The sequence below is a fragment of the Myxocyprinus asiaticus genome, chromosome 2 (assembly GCF_019703515.2).
Source record: "Myxocyprinus asiaticus isolate MX2 ecotype Aquarium Trade chromosome 2, UBuf_Myxa_2, whole genome shotgun sequence".
NCBI classification, from domain to species: domain Eukaryota; kingdom Metazoa; phylum Chordata; class Actinopteri; order Cypriniformes; family Catostomidae; genus Myxocyprinus; species Myxocyprinus asiaticus.
Window position 1 is genome coordinate 52,548,227 of NC_059345.1, and position 27,969 is coordinate 52,576,195.

At 36.3% G+C, this 27,969-nt stretch overlaps 1 protein-coding gene across 2 annotated transcripts in view; it reads right to left on the bottom strand.

Annotated features, from left to right (window-relative positions):
- The window catches only part of LOC127452104 (collagen alpha-5(IV) chain-like), a 100,786-nt gene that overhangs the window by 61,477 nt on the left and 11,340 nt on the right, over positions 1 to 27,969 (bottom strand). For both annotated transcript variants that reach the window (XM_051717321.1, XM_051717311.1), the window contains exons 2-5: positions 1,792 to 1,851; positions 1,395 to 1,484; positions 1,037 to 1,081; positions 911 to 955 (exon numbers count right to left, since the gene is read on the bottom strand). In XM_051717321.1, coding sequence (XP_051573281.1) covers positions 911 to 955; positions 1,037 to 1,081; positions 1,395 to 1,484; positions 1,792 to 1,851 — 240 coding nt within the window. The remainder of the gene's footprint in view (positions 1 to 910; positions 956 to 1,036; positions 1,082 to 1,394; positions 1,485 to 1,791; positions 1,852 to 27,969) is intronic.

Genomic DNA, 27,969 nt, shown 5'->3' on the forward strand with positions numbered 1-27,969 from the left:
CAGCTAGAATTATATATTTTTTTATATTATAGATCTGCTTTGGGTGTCTGTTGGCCTTAGATATTGTTTGCGCAATCGTTTTGTTGTTGTTATTCAATCGTAGAGTACATAGAAAATGAACGCATTTTAGCCAAACGCAACTTTACCTCGACAACTTCACGCAATTGGAGTTATTTAATAATTTTTCTGATTACTCGATTAATCGTCAGAATAATTGACAGATTACTCGATTACCAAAATAATAGAGAGTGACAGCCTTAAAAAGCAATTACATTAATTCTAATGTAAGTTTACATTAACTTGTTTATTATTTGAGCTGTAAAGTTCATTTTTACAGTCATTTTAGGGTTTTAGGGTTTGTTGACATTACATTGTCATGGCAATGAAGTTGCACAATTGGCTATAACGTTAAACAGAAAAGGTTAGTAAGTGATTTTATCACACTAAAATCATATTAACATGCATATTGTTTACGTCTTGTAGCTATACTTTTGAAACAGTGAGTATTTTAATGTTTACAGATTGGCCCCATTCACTTCCATTGTAAGTGCCTCACTGTAACCCAGATTTTTGCTTTTTTTAAAGAAAAGGAAGGGCAAGTCAAAATTAATTTTTGTTTTAATCAACATTATGTCACAATTGCTTTTGGTTGAGCTCAACTTGTATTGAACCCAGAATATTTCTTTAACTAATGTTAATGAATGGAACCTTATTGTAAAGTGTTACCAAAATGGCCCTATTAAGGTAAAAAAATAAATGTAAATGTGAAAAAGGTCCCCAAATATCCAGGGGGCAAATACTGTCCTTATTTAAAAAAGTACATTTCTGACCATTTCTGATACAGGTCTACAGTCTGTGCCTTTAGGAAATCCACTGAAACAATGGATCAACTCATTCACAATTCACTCACTGGAATTCCTGGTGTTCCTGGGAATCCTGGCAATCCAGAAGGTCCCTAAAAACAACAGAAACTGTCAGCATTGTGGATACACCTAGATCCATCTTAAGCCAGAAGCTGATACTGAGAAAATCTCACTCTTATTCCTTTTGGCCCCATTGGCCCAGCAGGTCCATCATCACCCTATGAGAGAGAGAGAGAGAGAGAGAGAGAGAGAGAGAAAGAGAGAGTCAGGCATTAGTATAAAGTATGCGATAGCTAATTTACACATTGACTAAGTAGTACATAACTTGATTGTAGCTGATCAATAATTGATAATTGCCTATCATTTATTGGATGATCTGATAATAACAATAACTGATTGTGGCTTATTAAAATCCACCAAAAATCAAAAAATGTAATTGAATCAAATGTCAAATGTAAATAATAAAAATTAAATTTCTATTATGCGCTACAATTGATGTATATACTGATGGACAATGCGCTGATCACTGACCTTCTCTCCACGAGGTCCAATTGGCCCCTCTGGTCCAGGGAAACCTGGAACACCTGGCTGACCTGATAGTCCTGGAAACCCTCGATCACCCTGTCATACAGATAAGAAAAAGAAAAAGAGAGAAAGAGCGAGAGATTATCACCAGAGATGTACCAACATAGAAGATCACGTCACAGAGCAATTAAAATAAGAAGAAATAACAACATGCATGTATATGTATATGTTTTAACAGTCATGTACATGCACCAAACAAACAAATGTTCCTTAGCAGCAGGGTAAATGGAATGCTTGTGGCGTTATTTAATTAATGGCACAGGGAAACATGAAGGAGTCAGGCTTATCAGCCTACAGACTTCAGTATGCATATGCAGATGTTTGTTTGTGGGTAAACTCTTACCTTCTCTCCTTTCACTCCACTGCAATCACACTTTGATCCCGTTCCACAGCCATGACATGCCTGAAGAAACAGAACACAAGAAGTCATTCATACACATGGAAGAAATTTTGAAGACACATGTACACATAAATTATAATTAGTGTATGCCATAAAATCAATCCTCAGCGTTCAAGATGTTCAAGCCATTATGTCACAGATTTGGATTCCAGGAACCAGTGAAGTTTTCAACTTGTATAAACCCCATGAAGTCATGAAATTCCAATATATAATCCTTATATCCTCCATATACAGTATGTGTTCACAAACAATGATGCAAGGTTTCCACACATTTTCCCAAACAGATGTTAACCACTAGCATTAACTCATGCTAACTTTATAAAAACCAATTGACCGCCTTTTAACCCTTAAACGCATATCTCAGGTCTCATTCCACCCCCTGTGCCTCATCAGTTTTTTGGGGGGAGTTGTGCCCACACCTCTTTAGTATTACTCAATATTTCTCTTATAAACAGCGTTGCAAAAAAAAAAAAAAAAAAAAAAAAAAAAAGATACTTGCACAATTAGAAAAGAGTTGTGGAAACATTATAAGAACATTGGGCAATAGTGGTAATAGTGGATTTCAATATGTTTCACAATATTAAGCTCATATGGTAAACAAATATGCAAGGGATTTATTACAAAATTGAATTCTCTAGCAAACATATACCATATAATGCCTTAGAATAGGCATTAGGTATGATATCCACCATGAAAATGAAAGTGCCGGGTTTAATGGACTGATAGATTTCTTTTGAATACTTGACAGCTGGGGTTCTTGTTTGGTCATCCTCAACAATTTGCTTCTTATTTGTAATAGTTCAAGAGGCCCTGGTAGTATTTTTCCATCACTAGATGGCACCATTTATCTGTCTCCCCTCAGCCATTTGTCTCAATCACAGATTACAAGGCCTGTATCCAAACTGGACAGTTTAGAAATGAAATAACATCCATCTTCCATATTGTAACCAGTAGGCTGGCTTGCTGTCTACTCAGACAACAACCCTAATAGACCCGTCCAAGTCTTTCATTTGATACGTTCTGTCAGAAACATTAACAACCATATTCAATAAATACAGCCCGTTTTAAATTTTCAGAGGCCAGTGTGAGGTTATCAGTTGTCTTAGGGGCTGTTCACTCCAAATGCGTTTTGTGTCTGTTTGGGCTGTTTTGCAGTTGTTTTCCTATGTAAACTTGCGTTTTTTAGATGTTTTTTAGAGGCATTATCCATCCATCTGACGGAATGGGAAGATTAAAGAACTAAATTCATGAATGACTGATAAGCTTGAGTTCAAAGAAACAGAACAGGTCTATTTATTACTTTGGTCAAGAAAACATTCGATTTGAAAAGTCAAAAATGTAAATCCTTGCATCTATAACAAACTTCACTGTTATTTTTCAATAAACATTTTTAGTATCAGTCTGTTTTACTCTCTCTGTTATGGACCAAATTTGAAAGCACCTTTTAATTTACAATTGCCTCAAGTTTTTTACTTTTCAGAATTTCCTGCTGGATTTTTTTTTCCTTTGGAAAACTGTAGTGGGGCAAATGTATAATTCCTTAAATGTCCTCTGTACAAGTATAAAACAACATTTGCTATTTTAACACACTAACATGCATGTTAAAATGCTAAAATAATGCAATTTTTTAAGAGAACTAAAGATTTCCCAACCAAAAAGGCTCATGACATAAGTTTGAGTGAGTACACCCAGAGGCGCAAAAACCATACATGCAAGGTATGCAACGCATAGAGGCGCCATGTAAAGGGGGACGCCAGCAGCTCACTAAAGGGGCCGTAATCGGCCACCACCCCTTCAACGCTTATAAAGGGAAGACACTCACATCTCAGTTGTGAGTCATGTTGCCAAGTTGTTCTTTATAATGGCAAATGACTGAGTAACTTGAATGACTTATCAAGACTAGTTACAATATATGGAGTAAGAAGGAACATTTACAGGTCTTGTTAACGGTCACCATTTCTTTTAAGGTTGTCACCATGTTTAAACACATTTCTTAACACATATTTTAAATGGTCTTGCAGTGTAACAAGTGATTTTTTAAAAAGTACAAATAGTATTCCATGTAGTATCTCAATTACTATGAGGTCATAAAAGCTGCATCCATAATAATAATAATAATAATAATAATAATAATAATAATAAATAAACAAATAAATAAATAATTGAACAAATAAATAGAAAATGTTGTTTATGAAGTGACTGTGAATGTTTGGCAAAAAACACCTCATAATATTAGCATTATTCAATACCTAAATGTTGTGACAAACATACAAAAATATTTCCTAAAATAATGAACACTTGCCAATATAAGATCTAACTAAAGTTGGGCTCAGATGCATTAAATCGGGCAGAAAATATCTCCCATACAGGCTGGGCTTCGTAATAATACTGTAATGTGGAAACTGCACTAATTACAGTAATCTTAATTAAAAAAATTTAAAAAATGTCTTATTTCGATGAAAACCTGTTTCCCAAACCAGCACGTAGAACGCACATTAAGTACAACTGAAGCGAGCTGTCAAGTCCAAGATGTTAAAATGTAGACATTTGGTTTTTACTCGTACTCTCTGGAGGTGACAATCTTACAAAGATCATTAGCACAATTAGGCCAAAGAGTATATAACTTCATAAATTATACTTATTAAACAGATAGTTCCGGTCCTGGATGCTGATTGGCCAACAGCTGTGCTTTATTCATGATAAAGCACAGCTCTGACTTCTTCACAGAACTTCTATTTGAATCACTCCGCAGCACCCATAGCTGACAGTTATTCTTGTTGCCTAGCAACGTTCTGTTTACTGATTAATGTCAGGGACTATATTTTCTGGTGGAATGATGGCATTTAATCATTTAACTCACAAAATATATCATTTTAATGAACATTTGTGTCCTTAATATTTTTATTATGTGGTGACTGTTTTATAAAAGCAATAAGGCATAAGAGGCTGTGCTGTATTGTGAATATAGTCACAGCTGAAGGGCACTCTGCTTCATGTCATGCCTAACAATGTCCTTCAGCCGTGACTATATTCACAATATAGCAGAGCCTCTCATGCCTTATTGCTTAAATATAAACTAACTTCAGTTTTACATAAAAAAGACTACAACCATTAGAATGTTGAATAAAAAAAAACAGTGTTTGTTAATATATAGAACATTCAAGTCATGTCATGCTTGGATGCCAGCGATGTTTTAGCGCAGTATGTGGACTTTTCAGACGGACCCTTATGTACAGCAGGTGAATAATCAGTAAATATTGAACTTTATAGTAAGTTTACCCCCCATTTATCTCCTGTCCAAATTTACCCCCTAAGAAAACACTAAGTTTGATATTATATGGAAAATGTGTTGTTTCTGAAATTAAATAATTGCCTTTTATATGTCATTGTACTAAAGCCAAAAAAAATTCTTTACATTAACTGCATTTTTTCCCCAACAAAATATTTGTAATTCAAATATTTTGAACTGAATTGAATTTTCACTTATTGTGGGCTTGTGGAAGAGGATTTTCCAGTAACTGTTTTTTTTATTATTTTTTTTATCCCCTTTTCTACCAATTTGAATGCCCAATTCCCACTACTTAGTAGGTCCTTGTGGTGGGGCGGTTACTCACCTCAATCCGGGTGGCGGAGGATAAGTCTCAGTTGCCTCCGCTTCTGAGACCATCAATCCACGCATCTTATCACGTGGCTCGCCCAGCACGTGGAGGGTCATGCTACTCTCCGCGATCCATGCACAACTTACTAAGCACCCCATTGAGAGCGAGAACCACTAAACGCGACCATGAGGAGGTTACCCCATGTGACTTTACCCTCCCTACCAACCGGGCCAATTTGGTTGCTTAGGAGACCTGGCTGGAGTCACTCAGCATGCCCTGGATTTGAACTCACGACTCTAGGGGTGGTAGTCAGTGTCAATAATTGCTGAGCTACCCAGGCCCCCCGTTACAGTGTTTTATTAAGATGAACTTAGCATGCACGCACGCACGCACGCACGCACGCACGCACACACACACGTTGGTGCGGCTATCCTTATGAGGACTCTCCATAGACATAATGATTTTTATACTATAGGAACTATAAATTATATCCCCTAACCCTACCCCTTAACCTTTTAAGCATTTTTACATTTTCAACAAAACATCGTTTAGTATGTTTTTTAAGCGATTTGAATTATGGGGACACTAGAAATGTCCTCATAAACCACATTTATAGCATAATACCCTTGTAATTACTAGTTTGTAACCATAAACCACCCAAACCCGCCCACACACACACAAACAGAAACACACACACAGCCGGTGTCCAGATGTAAGGAACACAGTTCCTTAATTTCATTCTTGTTGGCACAACCCTTAACAATACACATAAACCTTACAATTACAACAACAAGAGGGTGGTAACAAGGGAGTATATATATAAAAAAATAAATAAAAAAAAATCAAGCCAGAAGAGAATAGCAAACACTGTATACAGAAAACTGAAACAAAATTTGGAAAGGATCGGTGGGCACCAGGGGTGTTGCTAGGGTTGGAAGAGATAAGGGGCTTTGTATACTTTGTATTTTTTATACTACACAAACATTCTGCATTTATTGAATTCTGAGCATTTTGAACAAACACAAACACAATCATGATTTCCAGTACTCTTGTTGATTATATTGGTTATTACCCTTTTTCTTGATTTAAAAGAAATCACACAAATAAAGAAAGGGTGTGGTGCTAAACTGTTTTTCTTTACTATGCCTTAAATAGTAGTTTTAACAGGAATACTTGCATAACCTAACTTAATATATTGAGTATATATTTATACTATACTATACTTTATATATAATTTATATATATATATATATATATATATATATATATATATATATATATATATATAACGGAATACATGTAACGGGATTACGTATTTAAAATACAAAATATAAGTAACTGTATTCCACTACAGTTACAATTTAAATAATTGGTAATTAGAATACAGTTACATTAAAAAAGTATTTTGATTACTGAAGAGATTACTTTGCATTTTATTGTCATTTGTTTCATTTAATATTTAGTCCTTTCAGATGGAAAACATTTATACATATAAATGATGCGATCCAAAGTGCATTTGAACACCGGTGAAACACTTTCTTATGATGTGTTACATTCATACGAGCAGACAGAGAAGTTTGAAGTTTGGAGCAGAAGAAATAGAAATAAACCTTGTGTAAATTGTCAGCTTTGTTCTAAGCTAAAATACTATTTCTAGCCATTTTACATGCACATGTTACCAGACACGATCATATTTTTTTATCAAGAAAATTCACGTTGGATCATAATTTCTTTTTTCTAGTAAGTCCTTTGATATTAGGGCAAAAATCATATTCTTGATAATAATTTTTGTATTGTTTTCCTGTAAAAATATCTAAAAATCCTTCAAACAAGATCAATTTGATTAATCTTGTTTAAGAAACAACACCGCATAAGATATTTAGGTTTTTCAGAGAATGTATTTTTAACATGTGTATTTTGTCTTACTGTACTGGCAGAGTTTTTATAGTCAAAACAAGTGAAAAAATCTACCAGTGCTGAAGAAGTATTTCAAAGTATTTAGAATATGTTACTGACCTTGAGTAATCTAACGAAATCCGTTACAAATTACATTTTACAGCATGTATTCTGTAATCTGTAGTGGAATACATTTCAAAAGTAACCCTGTATATATATATATATATATATATATATATATATATATATATACATACACACACACACTACCGGTCAAAAGTTTTGAAACACTTACTCATTCTTTATTATATATATTTTTTCTTCACATTTTAGAATAATAGTAAAGTCACCAAAACTATGGAATAATATAAATGGAACTATGGGAATTATGTTGTGACTAAACAAAATCCAAAATAAATCAAAACTGTGTTATATTTGAGCATCTTCAAAGTAGTCACCCTTTGCCTAGAATTTGCAGACATGTACTCTTGACATTTTCTCAACCAACTTCTTGAGGTATCACCCTGGGATGCTTTATAAACAGTATTGAAGGAGTTCCCATCTATGTTGGGCACTTATTGGCTGCTTTTATTTATTATTTGGTCCAATTCATCAATTTCAAAAACTTTTTTTTTATTTTATTGAATTTTAGTTTTATAATGAAATAAATTAATATGGGGGAACAATTATATTTTTGTTTACAAAACTAATTTCAAACATTTAAGATCATGAGAAACATTTCAGTCAAGTGTTTCAAAACATTTGACCGTTAGTTTATATATATATATATATATATATATATACTCTCACTGAACACTTTATTATCTAAACAGCCAATCATGTGGCAGCAGTGCAATGCATAAAATCAGCATATACAGGTCAGGAGCGTCAGTTAATGTTCACATCAATGTTCTGTTACAATGTATGTATATTTATGCAGTATATTAATACAGTCCAAATGGGAAAAGATGCAACTCGTTTTCATTCATCCACAAAAAAAAAGGATTGCAGGTGGAGATTTCCAATATATTCTTTTTTTATGTGTTCATAAGTGCAAATAAAGTGCTCTGTGCAAATGATAAAAAGAGCATAACAAACATATCGGACCCATCAAAACTTCTTGTCTTACTGAAGAATTTACTGAAGATTGAAGCATTTACAATCACGTCATATGTTGTTGAATAGGCAAATTATCTTCTTTACTGATATTATATGTCTTTTATATATACTGTACATATAACATATTTAACTGAATAGCATTAATTAATTTCCCCCAAATAATGTCAAAGTTCAAACTAGAAACTTACCAGGTCACACTGTAAAATGTGAACAATTATTAACCGTAGAAGTTAGATATAAGATCTCAATTTCGCTGAACCGTGGACAGTACCTGGTTGTGTATGCACATTACCTCATCAGTTCTCTGAAACAATGACTGTTTGTTGAAACCCTTCAAGTGACAAGAGTTCCACCTGCTGGCCGGAAACAAGTAGTGCTCAACAACTAGCAATAAATGTGAGGGTTTTACAGTAAAATCCAGCCGATGGTTGTTTCTGCAGTGAACTGAATGAACACACAAGCAGTAATATACCACGGCCAGCGCTCACTACAGTTCACCATGAACAGACAGACTACTATTTTATATGTGAAGTGAAATGTGTGGGAATCTTAATAAAAGATCAGGGGCTTAAGCCTCCGGAGCCTCCCCTTTGCAACGCCACTGGTGGGCACTGAATGACAGATGCACTTTTTACTTAAATGTGCAAAATACCAAATACTTTCTCAAACTGGATGATAATTATACAATTATGTAATCTATGCATCAAAATTTCATAACATTCTGGATAGTTCAAAAAGTACAAGTTCTTGGAATCTTTATTGACTCTTACATACAAAAGGGTTTTTCAGTTAAAGGAATATTCCAGGTTCAATAAAAGTTCAGCTCAATCAACAGCATTTGTGGCATAATGTTGATTACCACAAAAAATTATTCTGACTCGTCCCTCCTTTTCTTAAAAAAAAAAAAAATGTAGATTACAGTGAGGCACTTACAATGGAAGTGAATGGAGACAATTTTTGGAGGGTTTAAAGGCAGGGTTTAAAGACTGATTTGTTAATTCGACTGAGTCAATGATAAGAGTGAGCTGTGTACTGTTCGAAGTAGTTGGCAGTCAGACATACACAAACACACACACATGTTGGTGTGGCTATCCTTATGAGGACTCTCCATAGACATAATGATTTTTATAGTGTACGAATAACAGATTCTATCCCCTAACCCTAATCCTACCCCTAAACCTAACCCTCACAAAAAGCATTTTTAAATTTTCAATAAAACATTGTTTAATATGTTTTTTAAGCGATTTGAATTATGGGGACACTAGAAATGTCCTCATAAACCACATTTATAGCATAATACCCTTGCAATTACCAGTTTGTAACCTTAAAAAAAATGTCCTCGTAAACCACCCAAACCCGCCCACACACACACACACACCTGTTAGTAAATCTTTCAGACGATGTAATGATTCTGACAGCTTTGCACTAAACATGCTCTAAGACTCTTCCTTTGTTGTATCTGAGCTAAAATGATACAAGCTATCAAAATATTATGAACCATGTCAAATCTTATGTAACATAAAAACAGGAATTCACAATGAGGGCATTTTTTGCCCCCACGTTTGAAATATCTGGGCCATTTTGATATTTTCAATTACATTCTTGCCTCAAGCCCTGGTTAATTTCAGGAATCATTTGCTATCCCTTCTGACAGATCAGGCCCATCTATATAAACTTTATGCTCATTTATTTAGCAGATGCTTTATTTAGGCTACCAGTTCATTTTTATATTTTATATATAATGATAAAAATATTTTTGATCACACTTGTCTAGTGGGCAGAGCTTAGTTCTATTGTGCATGTGGGTGGAAAGATCAGAATGAAACAGGCTTAAAGAGAGAGTTCACACAAAAATGAAAATTCTGTCATCTTTTATTCACCCTCACGTTATTCCAAATCTGTATAACATTCTTCCTTCAGTGGAACACAAAAAGATCACAAAAGCAGTCACCGTTCTTTTTCATTGTATGGAAAAAGATGCAATGACAGTGAATGGTGACTGAGACTGACATATTCCTAACATCTCCTTATGTGTTCCACAGATGAAAGAAAGTCATACAGGTTTGGAACAACATGAGGTTGAGTAAACAATGGCAGAATTTTAAATTTTGGGTGAATTAACCCTTAAGTGCTGATGTGTGGAGATGAACAGGGCCACCCAGTGGAAGATTTTAAGCAGTTCAATGATTTAACCACACAGTTAGGGAAACTTTTCATGTGTGAGTTCCTGTCTATAGGGTGGATTAACTGATCGCTGGTGAAAGATGGCCTGAGGACAAATGAATGGTGGGAGCAGACAGAACAAAGCGGCAGCAGACCGCAAGTAATACGTGAGTCTGAGTGATCCAATCAAACACACACTCACAAACACTTCTAAACATAAATACACAATTACATAAGAACGCACAAGTGTTTTGGCCAGTTATGCTGATTTGATCTGTAATATTTACAAATAGAAACAAAATACATCTATTGAAAAACCTGTTAAATTGTCAATGTTTTTAGCAGAGGGCTATTAGTATACTGTACATATACATGAGAAATAGCATTTGCTGTTAATTATTGGCTTGAAGGAACGTGTGTCTAAAGTGTCAGTGATGGGACTGAAAGGTGAAAAGCAGTACATCACCTATATATACTATATACATACACTGATAAGACACACTATTAAAACCACCTGCCTAATATTGTGTAGGTCCCCCTCGTGCAACCAAAACAGCGCCAACCCGCATCTCAGAATAACATTCTGAGATGATATTCTTCTCACCACAATTGTACACAGTGTTATTGTGTAACACATTGTACTCTGAGTTACCGTAGACTTTGTCAATTCGAACCAGTCTGGCCATTCTCTGTTGACCTCTCTTATCAACAAGGCATTTCTGTCCACAGAACTGCCGCTCACTGGATGTTTTTTGTATTTGGCACCATTCTGAGTAAATTCTAGAGACTGTTGTACATGAAAATCCCAGGAGATCAGCAGTTACAGAAATACTCAAACCAGCCCGTCTGGCACCAACAATCATGCCATGGTCAAAATCATTGAGATCACATTTTTTCCCCATTCTGATGGTTGATGTGAACATTAACTGAAGCTCCTGACCCGTATCTGGATGATTTTATGCACTGCACTGCTGCCACACGATTGGCTGATTAGATAATCGCATGGATGATTGTTGGTGCCACATGGGCTGGTTTGAGTATTTCTGTAATGGCTGATCTCCTGGGATTTTCACACACAACAGTCTCTAGAGTTTACTCAGAATGGTGCCAAAAACAAAAAACAAAAAACATCCAGTGATGGGCAGTTTTGTGGACAGAAACGCCTTGTTGATGAGAGAGGTCAACAGAGAATGGCCAGACTGGTTTGAACTTACAAAGTCTATGGTAACTCAGATAACCACTCTGTACAATTGTGGTGAGAAGAATATCATCTCAGAATGTTATTCTGAGATGCGGGTTGGCGCTGTTTTGGCAGCACGAGGGGGACCTACACAATATTAGGCAGGTAGTTTTAATGTTGTGGCTTATCGGTGTATTACAGAGTACCCCCAATTAGTTCCACACAATAATGTAAAGATATTCTAAACTGATTATACCAAAAAAACAAAAAAAAACACTGGTATCAGATCGGTATCGGACGATACTGAGATTTCAGATATCGGAATCAGATCGGAAGAGAAAAAAGTGGTAACGGTGCATCCCTAGAAAGTGTATATTTTAGGTGATATGACTGCCCACAATTTCTTTTTGGTTTTCCCCATTTCTAAACACCTTTATGCCTTTACTATATTATTTAAATGGTCCTGCGATGTGATGTGACAAATTCTTTTTTTTCCCCCCACAGATCTCACATAGTTTAGCAGAGCGATGCTGAAACATGACTTTTTCTCCATGCACCAACCAGCAATAACAGTTGGAACAACACATTTCAAAGCACTCAATCCTCAGTCACTGCTGGATGTTTCATGACTTCAAGGTCCATGAAATGAGAAAACAGTAAGAAAAAAAATAATCCCAAGTCTCCTAAGAAACTCTCCTTAAACATTATTAGGGTCCAGCTCTTTCAAATCTAATGAGCCAGAAAGCACCTCCCTCTGATGGCCTGCATTGGCCCTTCTCTGGAATTCTTTTATTCTTATTCCTGCAGGGCTAAGAAAAGAATGACCTTCAACCTCAAATAATTAACCAGCTAGGACAGAGTGGACTGGGTGGGGGCGGGGCCTTGTTAGGTAAAAATGTACACATGGGGTCAAATGTTTACCAAGGTAATTTCAGCATCTTACTGAACTGGGCATTCTCTTCAAGCTTCACCATAGCCTAACTCAGAGAACAATCTGAACTCAGTTCACCTCTCACTACACAAGGAGCTTGACTTGAACCTTAATTTGACTCAACTGGTAGGTTGTGACACAAATACAAGTTGCGGGTCTGTTCTGATAGGGTCATAGAAAGCAGGTAATAAACACTGCTAAAGGCAAATAAAAAATGCAACTAAACATATAATCATGCATAGTTTATTTAGGATATAAGAATAAATAGCCTCATAAACTATTTCCATATTTTCCTGTTGTTGACGTCCAATCAAACTACTGTATGTTTGTGCAAATTCATCTGTCACTCTGTAACATGGCCAGGGTTGGGAGGGTTACTTTTAAAATGTGTTCCACTACAGATTACAGAATACATGCTGTAAACCAGTCAGTAACGTAATCTAAATACTTTGGACTACTTCTTCAGCCTAGAATTTTTCACTTGTTTTGACTATAAACAAGTTAATAACAAGTGATAAAATTATGCCAGTAGAGGAAGAAAAAATACACATACACTGGTGGCCAAAAGTTTGGAATAATGTACAAATTTAGCTGTTTCGGAAGGAAATTGGTCCTTTAATTCACCAAAGTGGCATTCAACTGATCACAGTATAGTCAGGACATTACTTATGTAAAAAAACAGCACCATGACTATTTGAAAAAAGTCATTTTTGATCAAATCTAGACAGGCCCCTTGAGGAATCACGCTAAATTGTTAATTTGATACTAGAAAATCACTTGTCATTATATCAAACACAGTTGAAAGCTATTTGGTTCATTAAATGAAGCTTAACATTGTCTTTGCGTTTGATTTTGAGTTTCACACAAAGGTGTACACTACAGTCTTCAAAGACAAAGGACAACTGTCTCTAACAAGGACAGAAAGAGATGTGGAAGGCCCAGATGTACAACTAAACAAGAGGATAAATACATCTGAGTCTCTAGTTTGAGAAATAGATGCCTCACATGTCCTCAGCTGACAGCTTCATTGAATTCTACCCGCTCAACACCAGTTTCATGTACAACAGTAAAGAGAAGACTCAGGGGTGCAGGCCTTAAGGGAAGAATTGCAAAGAAAAAGCCACTTTTGAAACAGAAAAACAAAAAGAAAAGGTTAGAGTGGGTAAAGAAACACAGACATTGGACAACAGAGAATTTGAAAAGAGTGTTATGGATCTTAACCCCATTGAGCTTTTGTGGGATCAGCTAGACTGTAAGGTGTGTGAGAAGTGCCCGACAAGACAGGAAGTGCTACAGGAAGTGTGGGGTGAAATGTCACCTGAATATCTGGACAAACTGACAGCTAGAATGCCAAGGATCTGCAAAGCTGTCATTGCTGCACATGGAGGATTTTTTTGATGAGAACTCTTTGAAGTAGTTTAAGAAGTTCTGAACATTTTTCAAATTGTAACAGTAATTTTTCACGTTATTAAATGTCCTGACTATACATTGTGATCATTTGAATGCCACTTTGGTGAATAAAAGTAAAAACAATTTTCTATAAGAGCAAAATCTGTACATTATTCCAAACTTTTGGCCGCCAGTGTATTAAAAATACATTCTCTGAAAAACTCTCAAATATATTAAGCAGTGTTGCTTCTAAAACAAGATAAAATATATCTTATTTTAAGGATTTCTATATATTTTTACAGGAAATAGATACAAAAGTTCTCATCAAGAATATGTTTTTTGCTGTACATCTTGTCCTAATATCAAAGGTCTTACTGAAGAAAAAAAAATATTATCTACCGTGGATTTTCTTGATAGAAAAAATATAATCGTGCCTAATAACAGGTGCATGTAAAAGGGCTAAAAACAGCATTTTAGCTTAGCATGAAGCTAAATGTTCACACAACAATTTAAACAAGGCTAATAATTTCTGCAAAGTAATCTCTTCAGTAATCAAAATACTTTCTGAATGTAACTTTATTTTGATTACCAACTATTTAAATTGCAACTGTAGTGGAATACAGTTACTGAACATGCCTCTTTCATATAGCCTACATAATATATTTTCAGTTACATGTATGTCTTTTTGTGGTTTGACAGCTTGAATAAAAGACCTGTTCAAGGCTACATACAGAGAAATTGCATAATAAACGTCGCCATTTCTAATCGTTCTGTTTGCGCAGTTACACCAGTTTCAAAAACCTGGAAACTCATCAATGTCACTTTGTTCATTCTTGTGTACCAAAACTTTACTAACTTTGGACTACCATCTCCTGTGCCGCTTCAGCTCGTACTGTGTGTGTGTGTGTTTGTGTGAGTGTGCTTCAGTAAATGTTTTATCATTCTCTTGTGGTCTCCCAACGCTATTACGCCAGACTGTTAAACAGAGGCCAACTGAGTGTATTGGAAAGCATGCAAACTGGGCTTCTAATTTAAAAGTCGGCTAATTTTAATATATATCGATACCTTAAAAATAAATCAATAACATAACATGCCTATCAATAATCGATATATCTATATTTTATGACATCCCTAGGAAGCGGAGGCACTACTTTTTCGGAAAGTAATTTTTAATTTTTAAAGTTGTATATGGACATACTCGTTCTACAGCAAGCCTTGAGGATATAAGTACACAATGACACACATTCACAAAGTAAAGTTACTCAATGAATCGCATCCTAAATCACTATATTACAATTCTTTATGTTCATGCAGTACTCCTGTTGTTATTACAGCAAGCTCCACTTGACAGGGAATCAGAGAGAGTCGGTATCTCTGTCACGCTTCCAACACTTTGCATCGGCAATTGTGAAATACCTCCTACTGAAGAGAGCGAGATCTTAGCAAAACAGTCAACAAGTATGACACCCTCAGAAAAAATCACGTTTTTGAGACTTCTAGTGACTTCTAGAGGTTTACTTAATATTTCCGGATGAAAATACATCTCTGGTGGATAATCTTGGGTTAAACTGGTGGCATTCATGTTTCTTGTTCACAGGTGCGAGACACTGTAGCATTGCTATGGTTATCACTTGTCAAACATTGCAATTGCGGGAGTAACTCCTGTATTCCGTACACAAAATCAGGGGTGTAAAAAGTACTCCGAAATTATACTTAAGTGAAAGTATGGATCCTGAATGAAAATTTTATTCAATTAAAAGTCCAAGTATCTAGTCAAAAACATACTTGAGTGAAAGTAAAAAAGTATTCACATTAAATTGTTCTTAAGTATTAAAAAAGTAAGAAGTAACTTTTTTCCTAGCTAGAATGAAATCAAGAGAAGAGATTGTGTGAGAGAGGATGTTGTAAATTTGATTCAATTCTCCTGAAGTCCACTATCATCTCCACTGTTTTGAGTGTGTTCTGCTCAAGGTTGTTGTAACCGCACCAGACAGCCAGCTGTTCAACCTCCCATTTATATGCAGACTCGTCACCGTCACGGACTCGTGGATGAGGCCGATGACCGTGTTGTCATCTGCAAACTTCAGGAGCTTGACAGAGGGGTCCTTTGCAGTGTAGTCATTCGTGTACAGGGAGAAGAGCAGTGGACAGAGAACGCATCCCTGAGGAACACCGGTCCTAACAGTGAGGGTCCCGGATATAAGTTTCCCCAGTCTCACTAGCTGCTGCCTATCTGTCAGAAAGCTGATAATCCATCGACAGATTGGGGTGGGTACAGAGATGGGTCAATTTGTTTGAAAGAAGATCAGGCATGATGGCATTGAAGGCTGAACTGAAGATTGTGATATGCAATCCTGAAGTGCATGCAAGATGACAAGTGAGCCGAAAGTGTCATAGAAGCACCACCAAATGACGTGGTTGCTTCAGAAATTGTTTTTCATCTCATGTGGGTGGTGGTGGCGTAGTGCACTAAAGCACTAACCTGGTAAGCAAAAGGTTGTTGGTTCAATCCCCACAACCACCACCATTGTGTCCTTGAGCAAGGCACTTAACTCCAGGTTGCTCCAGGGGGATTGGCACTGTAAGTTGCCTTGGATAAAAGCATCTGCCAAATGTAAAAAAAAAATCTCACATTTGCTTTTTATGACACTCGGTTAAGTTTAGGTTTAAGGTTTAGGGTAGGGAGGTCGGTTTTGTTAATTTAAATCTCCACAGAACATTTCACTCACTTTAGCGCCACACGGTGTACATTTCACTTCTGAACTGCCCTGAGTCGTGCAATGAACCACATAATTTTATTTTCTAAAAACATTGCCACTGTCACGCAATGTTCATAGCATGGGAGAAGGCACTCACGAATTGTGATGTCAGAGTGTCCAGCCCCTTGAGACTTAGGGTGTGTTCACACTTGGCAGGTTTGGTTCGATTAAAATGAACTCTGGTGCGATTGCTCTGTTAGTGCGGTTCATTTGAACAAGTGTGAACGCTGCCATCCGAACCTTGGCGCGCACCAAACAAGCGGACAGAGACCCCCTGAATAATGGGTCTTCGTTTCAAACGAACTCTGGTGTGGTTCGATTGATATATGAACGCAACGTGGACCAAAGACATCTAAAGGGACTAAAAACAGGAATTAATTAGCCTAATACTGACCTCAAGCATACCTGGTTCTTCTTATCATAGGAGCTATGTTGCCCATTACAGTTCGGTACAGGCATCGGAACCGCCGTCAGCCGTCCTTGCAGCATATCTTCGTTTGTGTGTGCAACGGAGGAATTCCTGGCACTGTTTTGACTCCTTTACACATTTTATTAGCTCTTCGTTTGTTCTCAGCTGGTAAAAATACCACCATATATACATAAATAAATCTAATGAGCACATTTTGCCCAGCAACCAGCATTGTTTTGGATGTTCTGCAAGATCCATCACAAAATATATGTCATAAAATCTGTCCAATCAGGTTGTGACTTTTTCCTGATGCCTTTTGTTTTATATCTTTAGGTTCGGTATTAAAAATGCCAGTGTGAACGCTAAGCGAACCAGGACTAAATGTATAATTTTCTTTTTTGGGCCGGACCAAGAGGACCAAGAGGACCAAGAGGACCAAGAGAACCGAACTACAAGTGTGAACACACTCATAGAGGAAGATAAAAAAATAAATAAAAAAAATACAAATAAGCTTTGAAGAAAGTTGGTAATGTTGTTTGTTTTGTTAATAATTTTCTGAGATTTGCTACCAAACCTTGCTGTTGAGCAGATAGTAAAATTCATAACAAATATTTACTCAGATTCCATTATTTTTATTATCATTATTATCATCATTATCATTGCTGGTTTTATAGTTATTATTATAATTAATAGTTGCCTAACAACAGCATCAACAATAATAATTCATCAAACAGGGAGTAGAAATTCATGGATATGATCAAAATATGAAGGCAAGTGTAGGAATAAATGAGATGTACACATTTAATTACAAAAGCCTTTTGTTTTATATATACATTTGCAACGTGAATGATCATTTTTGACTTCATAACTGTCCAATCTGTAGAAGTAGCAGATGTTTAGAATAAAGTTTAGGACAAAAACCGTCAGTGTTTCTCACTTTGTACTCATAGTTTGTACTCATGAATACATCACACTCAGCCAGGCGGTCAAATATGGTCTAGTCACACAAATATTTCAACGTATCCGAAGCTCAAATCAGATCCGAAATTCCACCTCTGCAGATGGTCGGAACTCCACACATCCACCGTGCGACACTCCATTTGAAAAGACTGACCTCTTGTCTGTTATCTGTCGTTTGATGGATGCAGTGAAAAGGAGGCTTCAATCCAGCAAAACGTGAGTACTTTTCAGTGAGTACTTTTCAATTAAAGTAAAAAGTAAAAAAAATTCTTTGGAAATGTAATTAAGTAAAAGTACAAGTATTCCGTTTAAATTGCACTCGAGTAAAGTACAAATCCCAAAAAATAATACTTAAGCATAACACTTAAGTATTTTTACTCAATTACTTTACACCCCTGCACAAAATTTAGGGGGATTCACCACAAATGTGGTTGTCATTCCTGAAACTTTGTAGAGTGTGCGCTACTTGTACTTTTACTTAATTACACTTTTACTTAATTACAAGTTAACTGATAAATTCTCAAAATATACACATTTTCCAAGAGAAAGTGAAATCAGCATATTTCTCTTATCATTCAAGCAGTGAAAATGTCTGAGAATGCACAACATTTAAAGAAACTATCAATCTAATCTACTTGTTTAAAACACAAATATGTCAACATGTCCTGGTGCACCGATTGTGATTTTGGTACAAACTACATTCTCTCTAAATATTTGCACATCGGAACAGAGCAGTTAAAGCAACAGCTGGCCTCATGACACATCATGAGTACCTAAACTTCACCACAAGAGGACGCTCAAAAGAGGCATTTAGTATTTATGTTACTGTAATAGTCAATCTTTCTAGACTGATGTACAAAAAGCTAAACAGTTTCTTAAGAATCCGCTTTCATATCTATGTTTAGGGCAACATTTGACTTTGTTGAGTGGAGATCAGTTGTGGAGAGAAGCAACTGGACGTAGACTGGCACTCCAATGATTGTAGGACAAGTTCTCACCTGAACTATAATCAAAAGATCTAATTCTATCCCCCACAGAATGTGTTCAAACCTGCATGCCATACCCAACCAGCATCTGAATCTAAAACTGCTTGGTTGAATTACATCTTGAAGCACTCTGCATTCTTTTTTTAAATAACGTGGTTTGCTTAAGCAAGGCAATAGCTTTAAGCTACTTGCATATATCTCAAAAGTTACACATTACTAATAATATTGTGTTATATTTTTGTTTTGATTCTTTTTTTCTCTCCCACCAATGAAGTTGAGAAAAATTCCCATGTTGTCCCAAGGCAGGAGGAGGATAGACGATAAAATGCCATAGATGCCAGAGCATTGTTGGAAAAGCATGGATGGGCCAAGGAAAACATACTGTCTGACACAATATGGCAGTTACTTTGTGCAGTTTAATTTAAAATTAAATTTTTTAGAAGCTCAATTTTTTTTTGTGCTAATCTAAACACATCTATGTGTTTTGACATCTAAAGTATTATCTGGTTTACGGTTTACTCGTAACAAGTCAACAGTAGCTCCTCTTACTTGCACATGCACTCAGTAAAACAGGGCTTCCTAGAGTTACACATGGGAGACACTACTGCCTTGAAAGCAAGGGTGTGTATGACAGGGAAAGTAAATAAGAAAGAGGGTTTGATGTTTGGGGAGGGAGCACATGACTTTAGGGTCTCTAAAGCTGTAAGACTGTCTGATTCATGCTGAAACAAGATCTATTCTTGCACTTTGTTCAAAAAATACATTCATGCACACACACCTCTATCTGAAAAAGCTATATAATTACAACCTTGTTTTAAAGCAGGCTAGACACCCATTTAAGTGGATATTACAATATCTGAGTTATCGCTCTTCTACACACTAGTAATATACACACATACTCTCCCAACACCCCCCCACACACCCACCCACACACTTTTGTTTTTATCAGAATGTGCCTGATAAAACACTTACTTTTTGAATTTACAATAACACTGGAGACAAGACAGATAAATATCAAAAGTCTTAGAAAAACTTTAGAAGAGGGACTGATTTAGTTTAAAGGCCAATGTAGTTTGTTTACTGTTTAGACACAATCCTGTAACTTACAGTAACTGCAAAGTGAACATATGACATCTAGCTAAAAATAGATAGATATTAAGGCTTAAATAATAGATTTATTTAAGATACAATTTAAAAATATATCTATATATATCTACTGTATATCTATCTATATCTATCTATCTATATTAGAGCTGTCAGAATTAACGCGTTAACGCATGCGATTAATAAAAAAGTTTAACGCGTTAATTTTTCTTAATCACGATTAACGCATTTGCAGCTAATACAGCATAAACCAGCATAAACACTTGGTGGAAGGGTGGAAAATTTGCGATGAGTCTCTCCGGAGTCATTACACTGACACACACTTTACAACACACACACAACAGTGATTTAGTGTCAGTGATAAAGTGATGGGGAAAGGAGCTTTTAACACTGTTTGTTGTACAAAACAAGCACAGATGGAACTTGTAACAGAAATCAAGTATTTTTCAACCTATTTAAGGAGCATTTTAATTACCATAGAAGCATGTCAAGTCTTAACTATCACCAAAACGCAGAATGAGGTGTTTTTGTCTGCAAGCGCTTTTCATGTGGAGTTCAAAGCGATGATTGACGCTGCCATTGACGCCATGATGCGAATCATGAACGTGGGTTCAAGATAACTATAACAAAGCGGATAGCCACAGTTTGCTGGTTGATTAATATTGTGGAGGATGAGAGTTTAAGAGATTTAATGTCCATTGCAATGAATATGCAACCAATGGGGAGACTATTTCTTTCAATTAGTCAAACTCCCACTGAGACTTCTGGAAACATTTAATATTACTTGAATTGGTGGTATGTTTGTGCATTTCTATCTTTATACTTTGGAAGGCTTTGAAAAATGTTAATAAAGCATTATATTGTTACATATTGTTTTTGTTATTTGTCCTAAGAAGGAATTATATGCATTTTGACAGGAAAAGAAGTATATTTAAAAATCTGTGATTAATCATGACAAACTACAAAACATTATGCGATTAACAGTGTTGGGAAGTTACTTAAAAACTGTAATCCACTACAAATTACTAATTACTTCTCTAAAAGTGTAATCATATTACTTTACTACTTTATTGAGAAAGTAATCACATTATGAATTACTTTACTTTTAAGTTACTTTCTACAATACTTTTCCACTCAACAAATTCAAAATAATGTCTATATTTCTTTCTTGTTCATTGTTACACACAAGTCATACACTCAGAACCTCACATTTCTCCTACACAATGACTTGTTATAGGGCCATAATTAATTAAGTCTACATAAATAATATATTAGAAATAAGCACAAGCCCTATAATGTACTTAAAAGTAATTAAATTAATTGGAAGTCAGTAACTGTAATCTGATTACAAGAATATAAAAAGTAATGGATTACACTACCGGTTACAGTAACTAATTTCATTTGATTACACCCAACACTGGCGATTAATCACAATTAAAAATTTGAATCGACTGATGGCACAAATATATATAGCTGTATATATATATATATATATATATATATATATATATATATATATATATATATATATATATATACAGGTGCATCTCAATAAATTAGAATGTCGTGGAAAAGTTCATTTATTTTAGTAATTCAACTCAAATTGTGAAACTCGTGTATTAAATAAATTCAGTGCACACAGACTGAAGTAACTTAAGTCTTTGGTTCTTTTAATTGTGATGATTTTGGCTCACATTTAACAAAAACCCACCAATTCACTATCTCAAAAAATTAGAATACATCATAAGACCAATAAAAAAACATTTTTAGTGAATTGTTGGCCTTCTGGAAAGTATGTTCATTTACTGTATATGTACTCAATACTTGGTAGGGGCTCCTTTTGCTTTAATTACTGCCTCAATTCGGCGTGGCATGGAGGTGAACATTTTGTGGCACTGCTGAGGTGGTATGGAAGCCCAGGTTTCTTTGACAGCGGCCTTCAGCTTATCTGCATTTTTTGGTCTCTTGTTTCTCATTTTCCTCTTGACAATACCCCATAGACTCTCTATGGGGTTCAGGTCTGGTGAGTTTGCTGGCCAGTCAGGCACACCAACACCATGGTCATTTAACCAACTTTTGGTGCTTTTGGCAGTGTGGGCAGGTGCCAAATCCTGCTGGGAAATGAAATCAGCATCTTTAAAAAGCTGGTCAGCAGAAGGAAGCATGAAGTGCTCCAAAATTTCTTGGTAAACGGGTGCAGTGACTTTGGTTTTCAAAAAACACAATGGACCAACACCAGCAGATGACATTGCACCCCAAATCATCACAGACTGTGGAAACTTAACACTGGACTTCAAGCAACTTGGGCTATGAGCTTCTCCACCCTTCCTCCAGACTCTAGGACCTTGGTTTCCAAATGAAATACAAAACTTGCTCTCATCTGAAAAGAGGACTTTGGAACACTGGGCAACAGTCCAGTTCTTCTTCTCCTTAGCCCAGGTAAGACGCCTCTGACGTTGTCTGTGGTTCAGGAGTGGCTTAACAAGAGGAATACGACAACTGTAGCCAAATTCCTTGACATATCTGTGTGTGGTGGCTCTTGATGCCTTGACCCCAGCCTCAGTCCATTCCTTGTGAAGTTCACCCAAATTCTTGAATCGATTTTGCTTGACAATCATAAGGCTGTGGTTCTCTCGGTTGGTTGTGCATCTTTTTCTTCCACACTTTTTCCTTCCACTCAACTTTCTGTTAACATGTTTGGATACAGCACTCTGTGAACAGCCAGCTTCTTTGGCAATGAATGTTTATGGCTTACCCACCTTGTGAAGGGTGACAATGATTGTCTTCTGGACAACTGTCAGATCAGCAGTCTTCCCCATGATTGTGTAGCCTAGTGAACCAAACTGAGAGACCATTTTGAAGGCTCAGGAAACCTTTGCAGGTGTTTTGAGTTGATTAGCTGATTGGCATGTCACCATATTCTAATTTTTTGAGATAGTGAATTGGTGGGTTTTTGTTAAATGTGAGCCAAAATCATCACAATTAAAAGAACCAAAGACTTAAACTACTTCAGTCTGTGTGCATTGAATTTATTTAATACATGAGTTTCACAATTTTAGTTGAATTACTGAAATAAATGAACTTTTCCACGACATTCTAATTTATTGAGATGCACCTGTATATATAATAAATCACAGACAGGTGAAGTGATTAACATTGATTATATCGTTACAATGGCACCTGTCAAGGGGTGGGATGTATTAGGCAGCAAGTGAACAGTCAGTTCTTGAATTTCATGTGTTGGAAGCAGGAAAAATGAACAAGCGTAAGGATCTGAGCAACTTTGACAAGGGCCAGATGACTGGGTAAGAGCATCTCCAAAACGGCAGGTCTTGTGGAGTGTTCCCGGTATGCAGTGGTTAGTACCTACCAAAAGTGGTCCAAGGAAGGACAACCGGTGAACCAGTGACAGAGTCATGGGCGCCCAAGGCACATTGATGCACGTGGGGACCGAAGGCTAGCCCGTCTGGTCCGATCCCACAGATGAGCTACTGTAGCACAAACTGCTGAAAAACTTAAGGCTGTCCATGATAGAAAGGTGTCAGAACACACAGTGCATCGCAGCTTGCCCCTGCTGACCACTGTCGACTGCCGAAAGTGTCTACAATGGGCACGTGAGCATCAGAATTGGACCATGGAGCAATGGAAGAAGGTGGCCTGCCACACTGCAAAAATTGTTCAGGAATGGTTTGAGGAACATGATAAAGAGTTCAAGAGTTCAATATATATATATATATATATATTCACAAGATAAATGTTTAAAGAGGTCATGAAATGGAGAATAAAATTTCCCTTGATATTTAGACATATAAGGGGTAACTGTACTAAAAAAAACATACTGTAAATTTCAGATCTAAACTTCCTCCCCAGTCTAAAAAGAGCATTTATAGTTGCCAACCTGCTGAAACGTCTCGTTTTAAAATCTGTCTGTTCGTGACGTCACGAAATATTACTCATTTGTATTTACACATCCCACAACATGTGTCATCGCACCCTTGGACCCGCCCATTGGCGTGCAGTTCAAGTCAAAAGAGCAGGCCTTGTGTGGCTAACTATTACAAACATAACACCATCTGGACTATTTTGAATTATTTTGTATATAAACATGAACTACACAGACTCTTTGACAGCTGCCATGTATCTCGCTGCCTTTAAAAGATGAGGTGTAAAGTTACAACTCTGAAAGGGAGAAGCAATTGTCTCATTCAGCTGCTACCTCTGTCATGGACGTGTTCTTTCTCCCATCTGCGCTATTTTTAATTGTTGGTGTATGTAAACATAGGATGTCTTTGACGATATACGTCTTTGACCGTTTCGGTGTGTTTCCGGCAATGTACACCTCAGTGCACCTTCAGTATGTGTGTGCGTAATTTCACCGTTCTTTGGACTATTTTGTTTTGGCTCATGTCAGCATGGATTGCTCGTGAACAGTCAAAATATGATTCAAGCTTTGCAAAGGAACTGTTGTTGAAGAATGGAGCAGTTAAAAACACTTCAAAAACGTAAGTAAACCGCTTCATTCATGAATATTTCAAATATCATGACTGTTTGATAGTTTATGGTGCTGAGTGTTAACAGTTGTGTTTGAGATGAGCAGTTTAATATGTTCAGATACAATGTGTTGGATGTGTGTTATGTGTAAACCTGCAACTTTGTTTTATAATGTCAAGGTTCATTCTCTTCTGATTGATTTAGCTGAATTTGAGTGGCTGCATGATGTTAGCCAATCATAACAGTGGGCGTTTACGTTGAAGTTTTAAGGAGGCGCTTAGGCCAAAACCGAGCGTGTCAGACAGAGGGCCAAAAACAGGGTGGAAAATTATCATATACTACTAAATTTTGACTGTGTTGGTGCAAACAAAATATAGAATTTCCACCATATTTAACATTTATTTAAAATTAAAAAAAAATAAAGAAAAATAAAAAAAAGGTAAAATAAACAAATGCAACTGCTGATCTATGTGAAGACAACACATTTAATTTATTTAGCATAAAGAGATGGACTGTGGAAGTTGTGGAGGAAGAACAAGATTTAGTCATCATAGCACTAAAGAATGAGAGATCAGATAAAGTTTAACAGATGACAGATAAAAGAGGGCTAAGTCATCTAGATCACGGTCAGTCTGACTCTACACTCTATCCAACCACACATCCACCATTCATTTGTTCTTATTACAGTTTTCCTTCTCTCCCTTTAGGAAACAATCCAAAGGAAAATAATACATGTCCTGTTACTAATAACAATTACATAAATTAAACCAGAAATAGTGAAACAGAAAGGGAGAGAGAGAGAGACAGAGAGAGAGAGAGAGAGAGAGAGAGAGAGAGAGAGAGAGCTACATGTAAAAGAATATGTGGATGTATTATGTTTTATTGGGGTTAAGCTGGGGATCATTCAAATACTTCTGTTAAGATATTGTTTCTTCATATATGACAGTCCTCCAACATCGGGACAGCCCTGTGAATGTAGACCTTACAACTCTTCTGTCAGGCAAATAAGGGATGATGAACAGAGGAGTGTTGTTGAGAACTAAATGAGAGCAACCTACATTACATACTAACACACAAACAAAGCTGGTTCAAGATTAGTAAGCCCACCTATGCAATCATTTGATTTTGCACTGCTCTACCAACAGATATTTGTATTTTACACAACCAGGAAACAACACAGCTATCAAATCCATCAGGAATGCACCATAGCACCTCACCCGTCTGCTCCATGCATTCCATTTGTTGTGCATTACTAGTCTTTGAACCTTAAATCGCACATCTCTGTGTTTTAATGCCTCTGATTTTGAATCATTTTTATGCTCACTGCACATGTCCAAGAGTACCAGAGCAGAAATTCTTTAGGAACTGCTCTGTCATTCTGGTGTGCTTGTCAAAGAACTTTACAATAAATAATATGTGTGAACACATGCATTCCTTCCCAATTGTTGCTTAAAGAACGCCATTAATGCGTATTCTATCAACCTAAAAGGAGGAATGCAAGATAGCAGCCAAAATGTTCTAAAGGATCAAACTACAGGTATGGCCTTGAGCAGGTTTCCTACCTAAAACATAGCTGATGTCTCTTGGCATCAATATAAGAAGAAAAGGGAAGAATAACCTCATGAAGTGAATAAAACGTTGCTATAAACTAACAACATTACTCTGATCGTTTCTGCTGATGATGTAGAATAAAGCTAAGAGAGAGAGAGAGAGAGTAGTGATAGTGCAATATATCTGCCAGGTGAATTAATCAGATGATATTTGGCCATTTTGGGATTATTGGCATCAGCTGATTTACAGAAATGCCACCTCGCTTTCTTAATGGATAATGCAATGCATGTTCCATTTTTGTAGATAATTTTTATTTTTTATATTCACAAAACAAGTGTTAATTAGATCCCAGCAAACATCTCATTTGCTCTACTGACATAAAATGCTATCATATACAATATATCGCCATTATTATAGCCACCTTACAGCCATCGGTATCATGAGCAGAGACGACTAGCACATTTGCAGACATTTGTAAATCTATTTAAAGAGTGAAATGAGAAAAATTATCAGAACTAGGAAACCCAAAATTTCAGCTCTTTGTGTTATTATCAACTGCATAGTTTTACTGGAATTTGCTGGATCTGCCAAATACAGTAATACAATGTACTAAAAATTTCTGTAAGATATGACCCCAAATTCACCAGAATGAACGTGTGTTGTTATTACATGACTAAATTTTCTTCTGCTAGTAACCTGTCTCTTATGATGTTGCCATTGAACAGGGCAGGTAGCAAAAAAAAAAAAAAAAAAAAGAGGACTGTAATGTCCAGTATGAGCAACAGATATTCCCTCACTACCATTCATGCCCTGATTCAACAAAAACATGCCTATCTGTTCATCTCAGACTGAGATGAACAGATAGTTCTCAGTAGACATGCCTCTTCAAAAATGCTCCCTCTAAATTGAACCGCTCTAATTTTCCAGGCCTCTCTCTTTTTCTCACCGTTCTTTCACATTTCACAAGCACAGTTTGATGACCTCTTCATCCCCACACCAAACAGACAGTGTGTGCAAGTGTTTGTAACCACATACCAAAAAACAACCCATTTGTCAGGGTTAAGGAAACAGCTGGCACTGGCTAGCTACTAAATGGCATTTGCAGCTCATTCGCACCATAGTGTATGTATACACCCCCCACAACACACACAAACACAAAATAGACAAACACACATACCATTTTATCTAATACCACTCACTAGATCTTCAACCAGTAGTTAGTCAGCTGCAGTAAAGGCTGTATGTGTGTGTTGATACGTATAGTATGTGCCACTGCATCATTATCCTATACATTTCTCCCTGCAATTTGCCCTCAGACATCCATAATTATCCTCTAGAGCAGTGTTTCCCAACATTTTTTGCCGAAAGTACCCCCACAGTACCATCAGTAAGGCTTAAGTACCCCTACATCGAGACAAAACCAAAGATGTTTACCAAAGGCTAAATATCATTTATATAAATTAATATATATCATGTATAATTTAATAACATTTATTTATCAAAAAAAAAAAAAAAAACAGGCCAAATGAGCTGTGAAATACGCAATTAGAACAGACAAAAGCTGTATACAGGGCAGGGGTATTA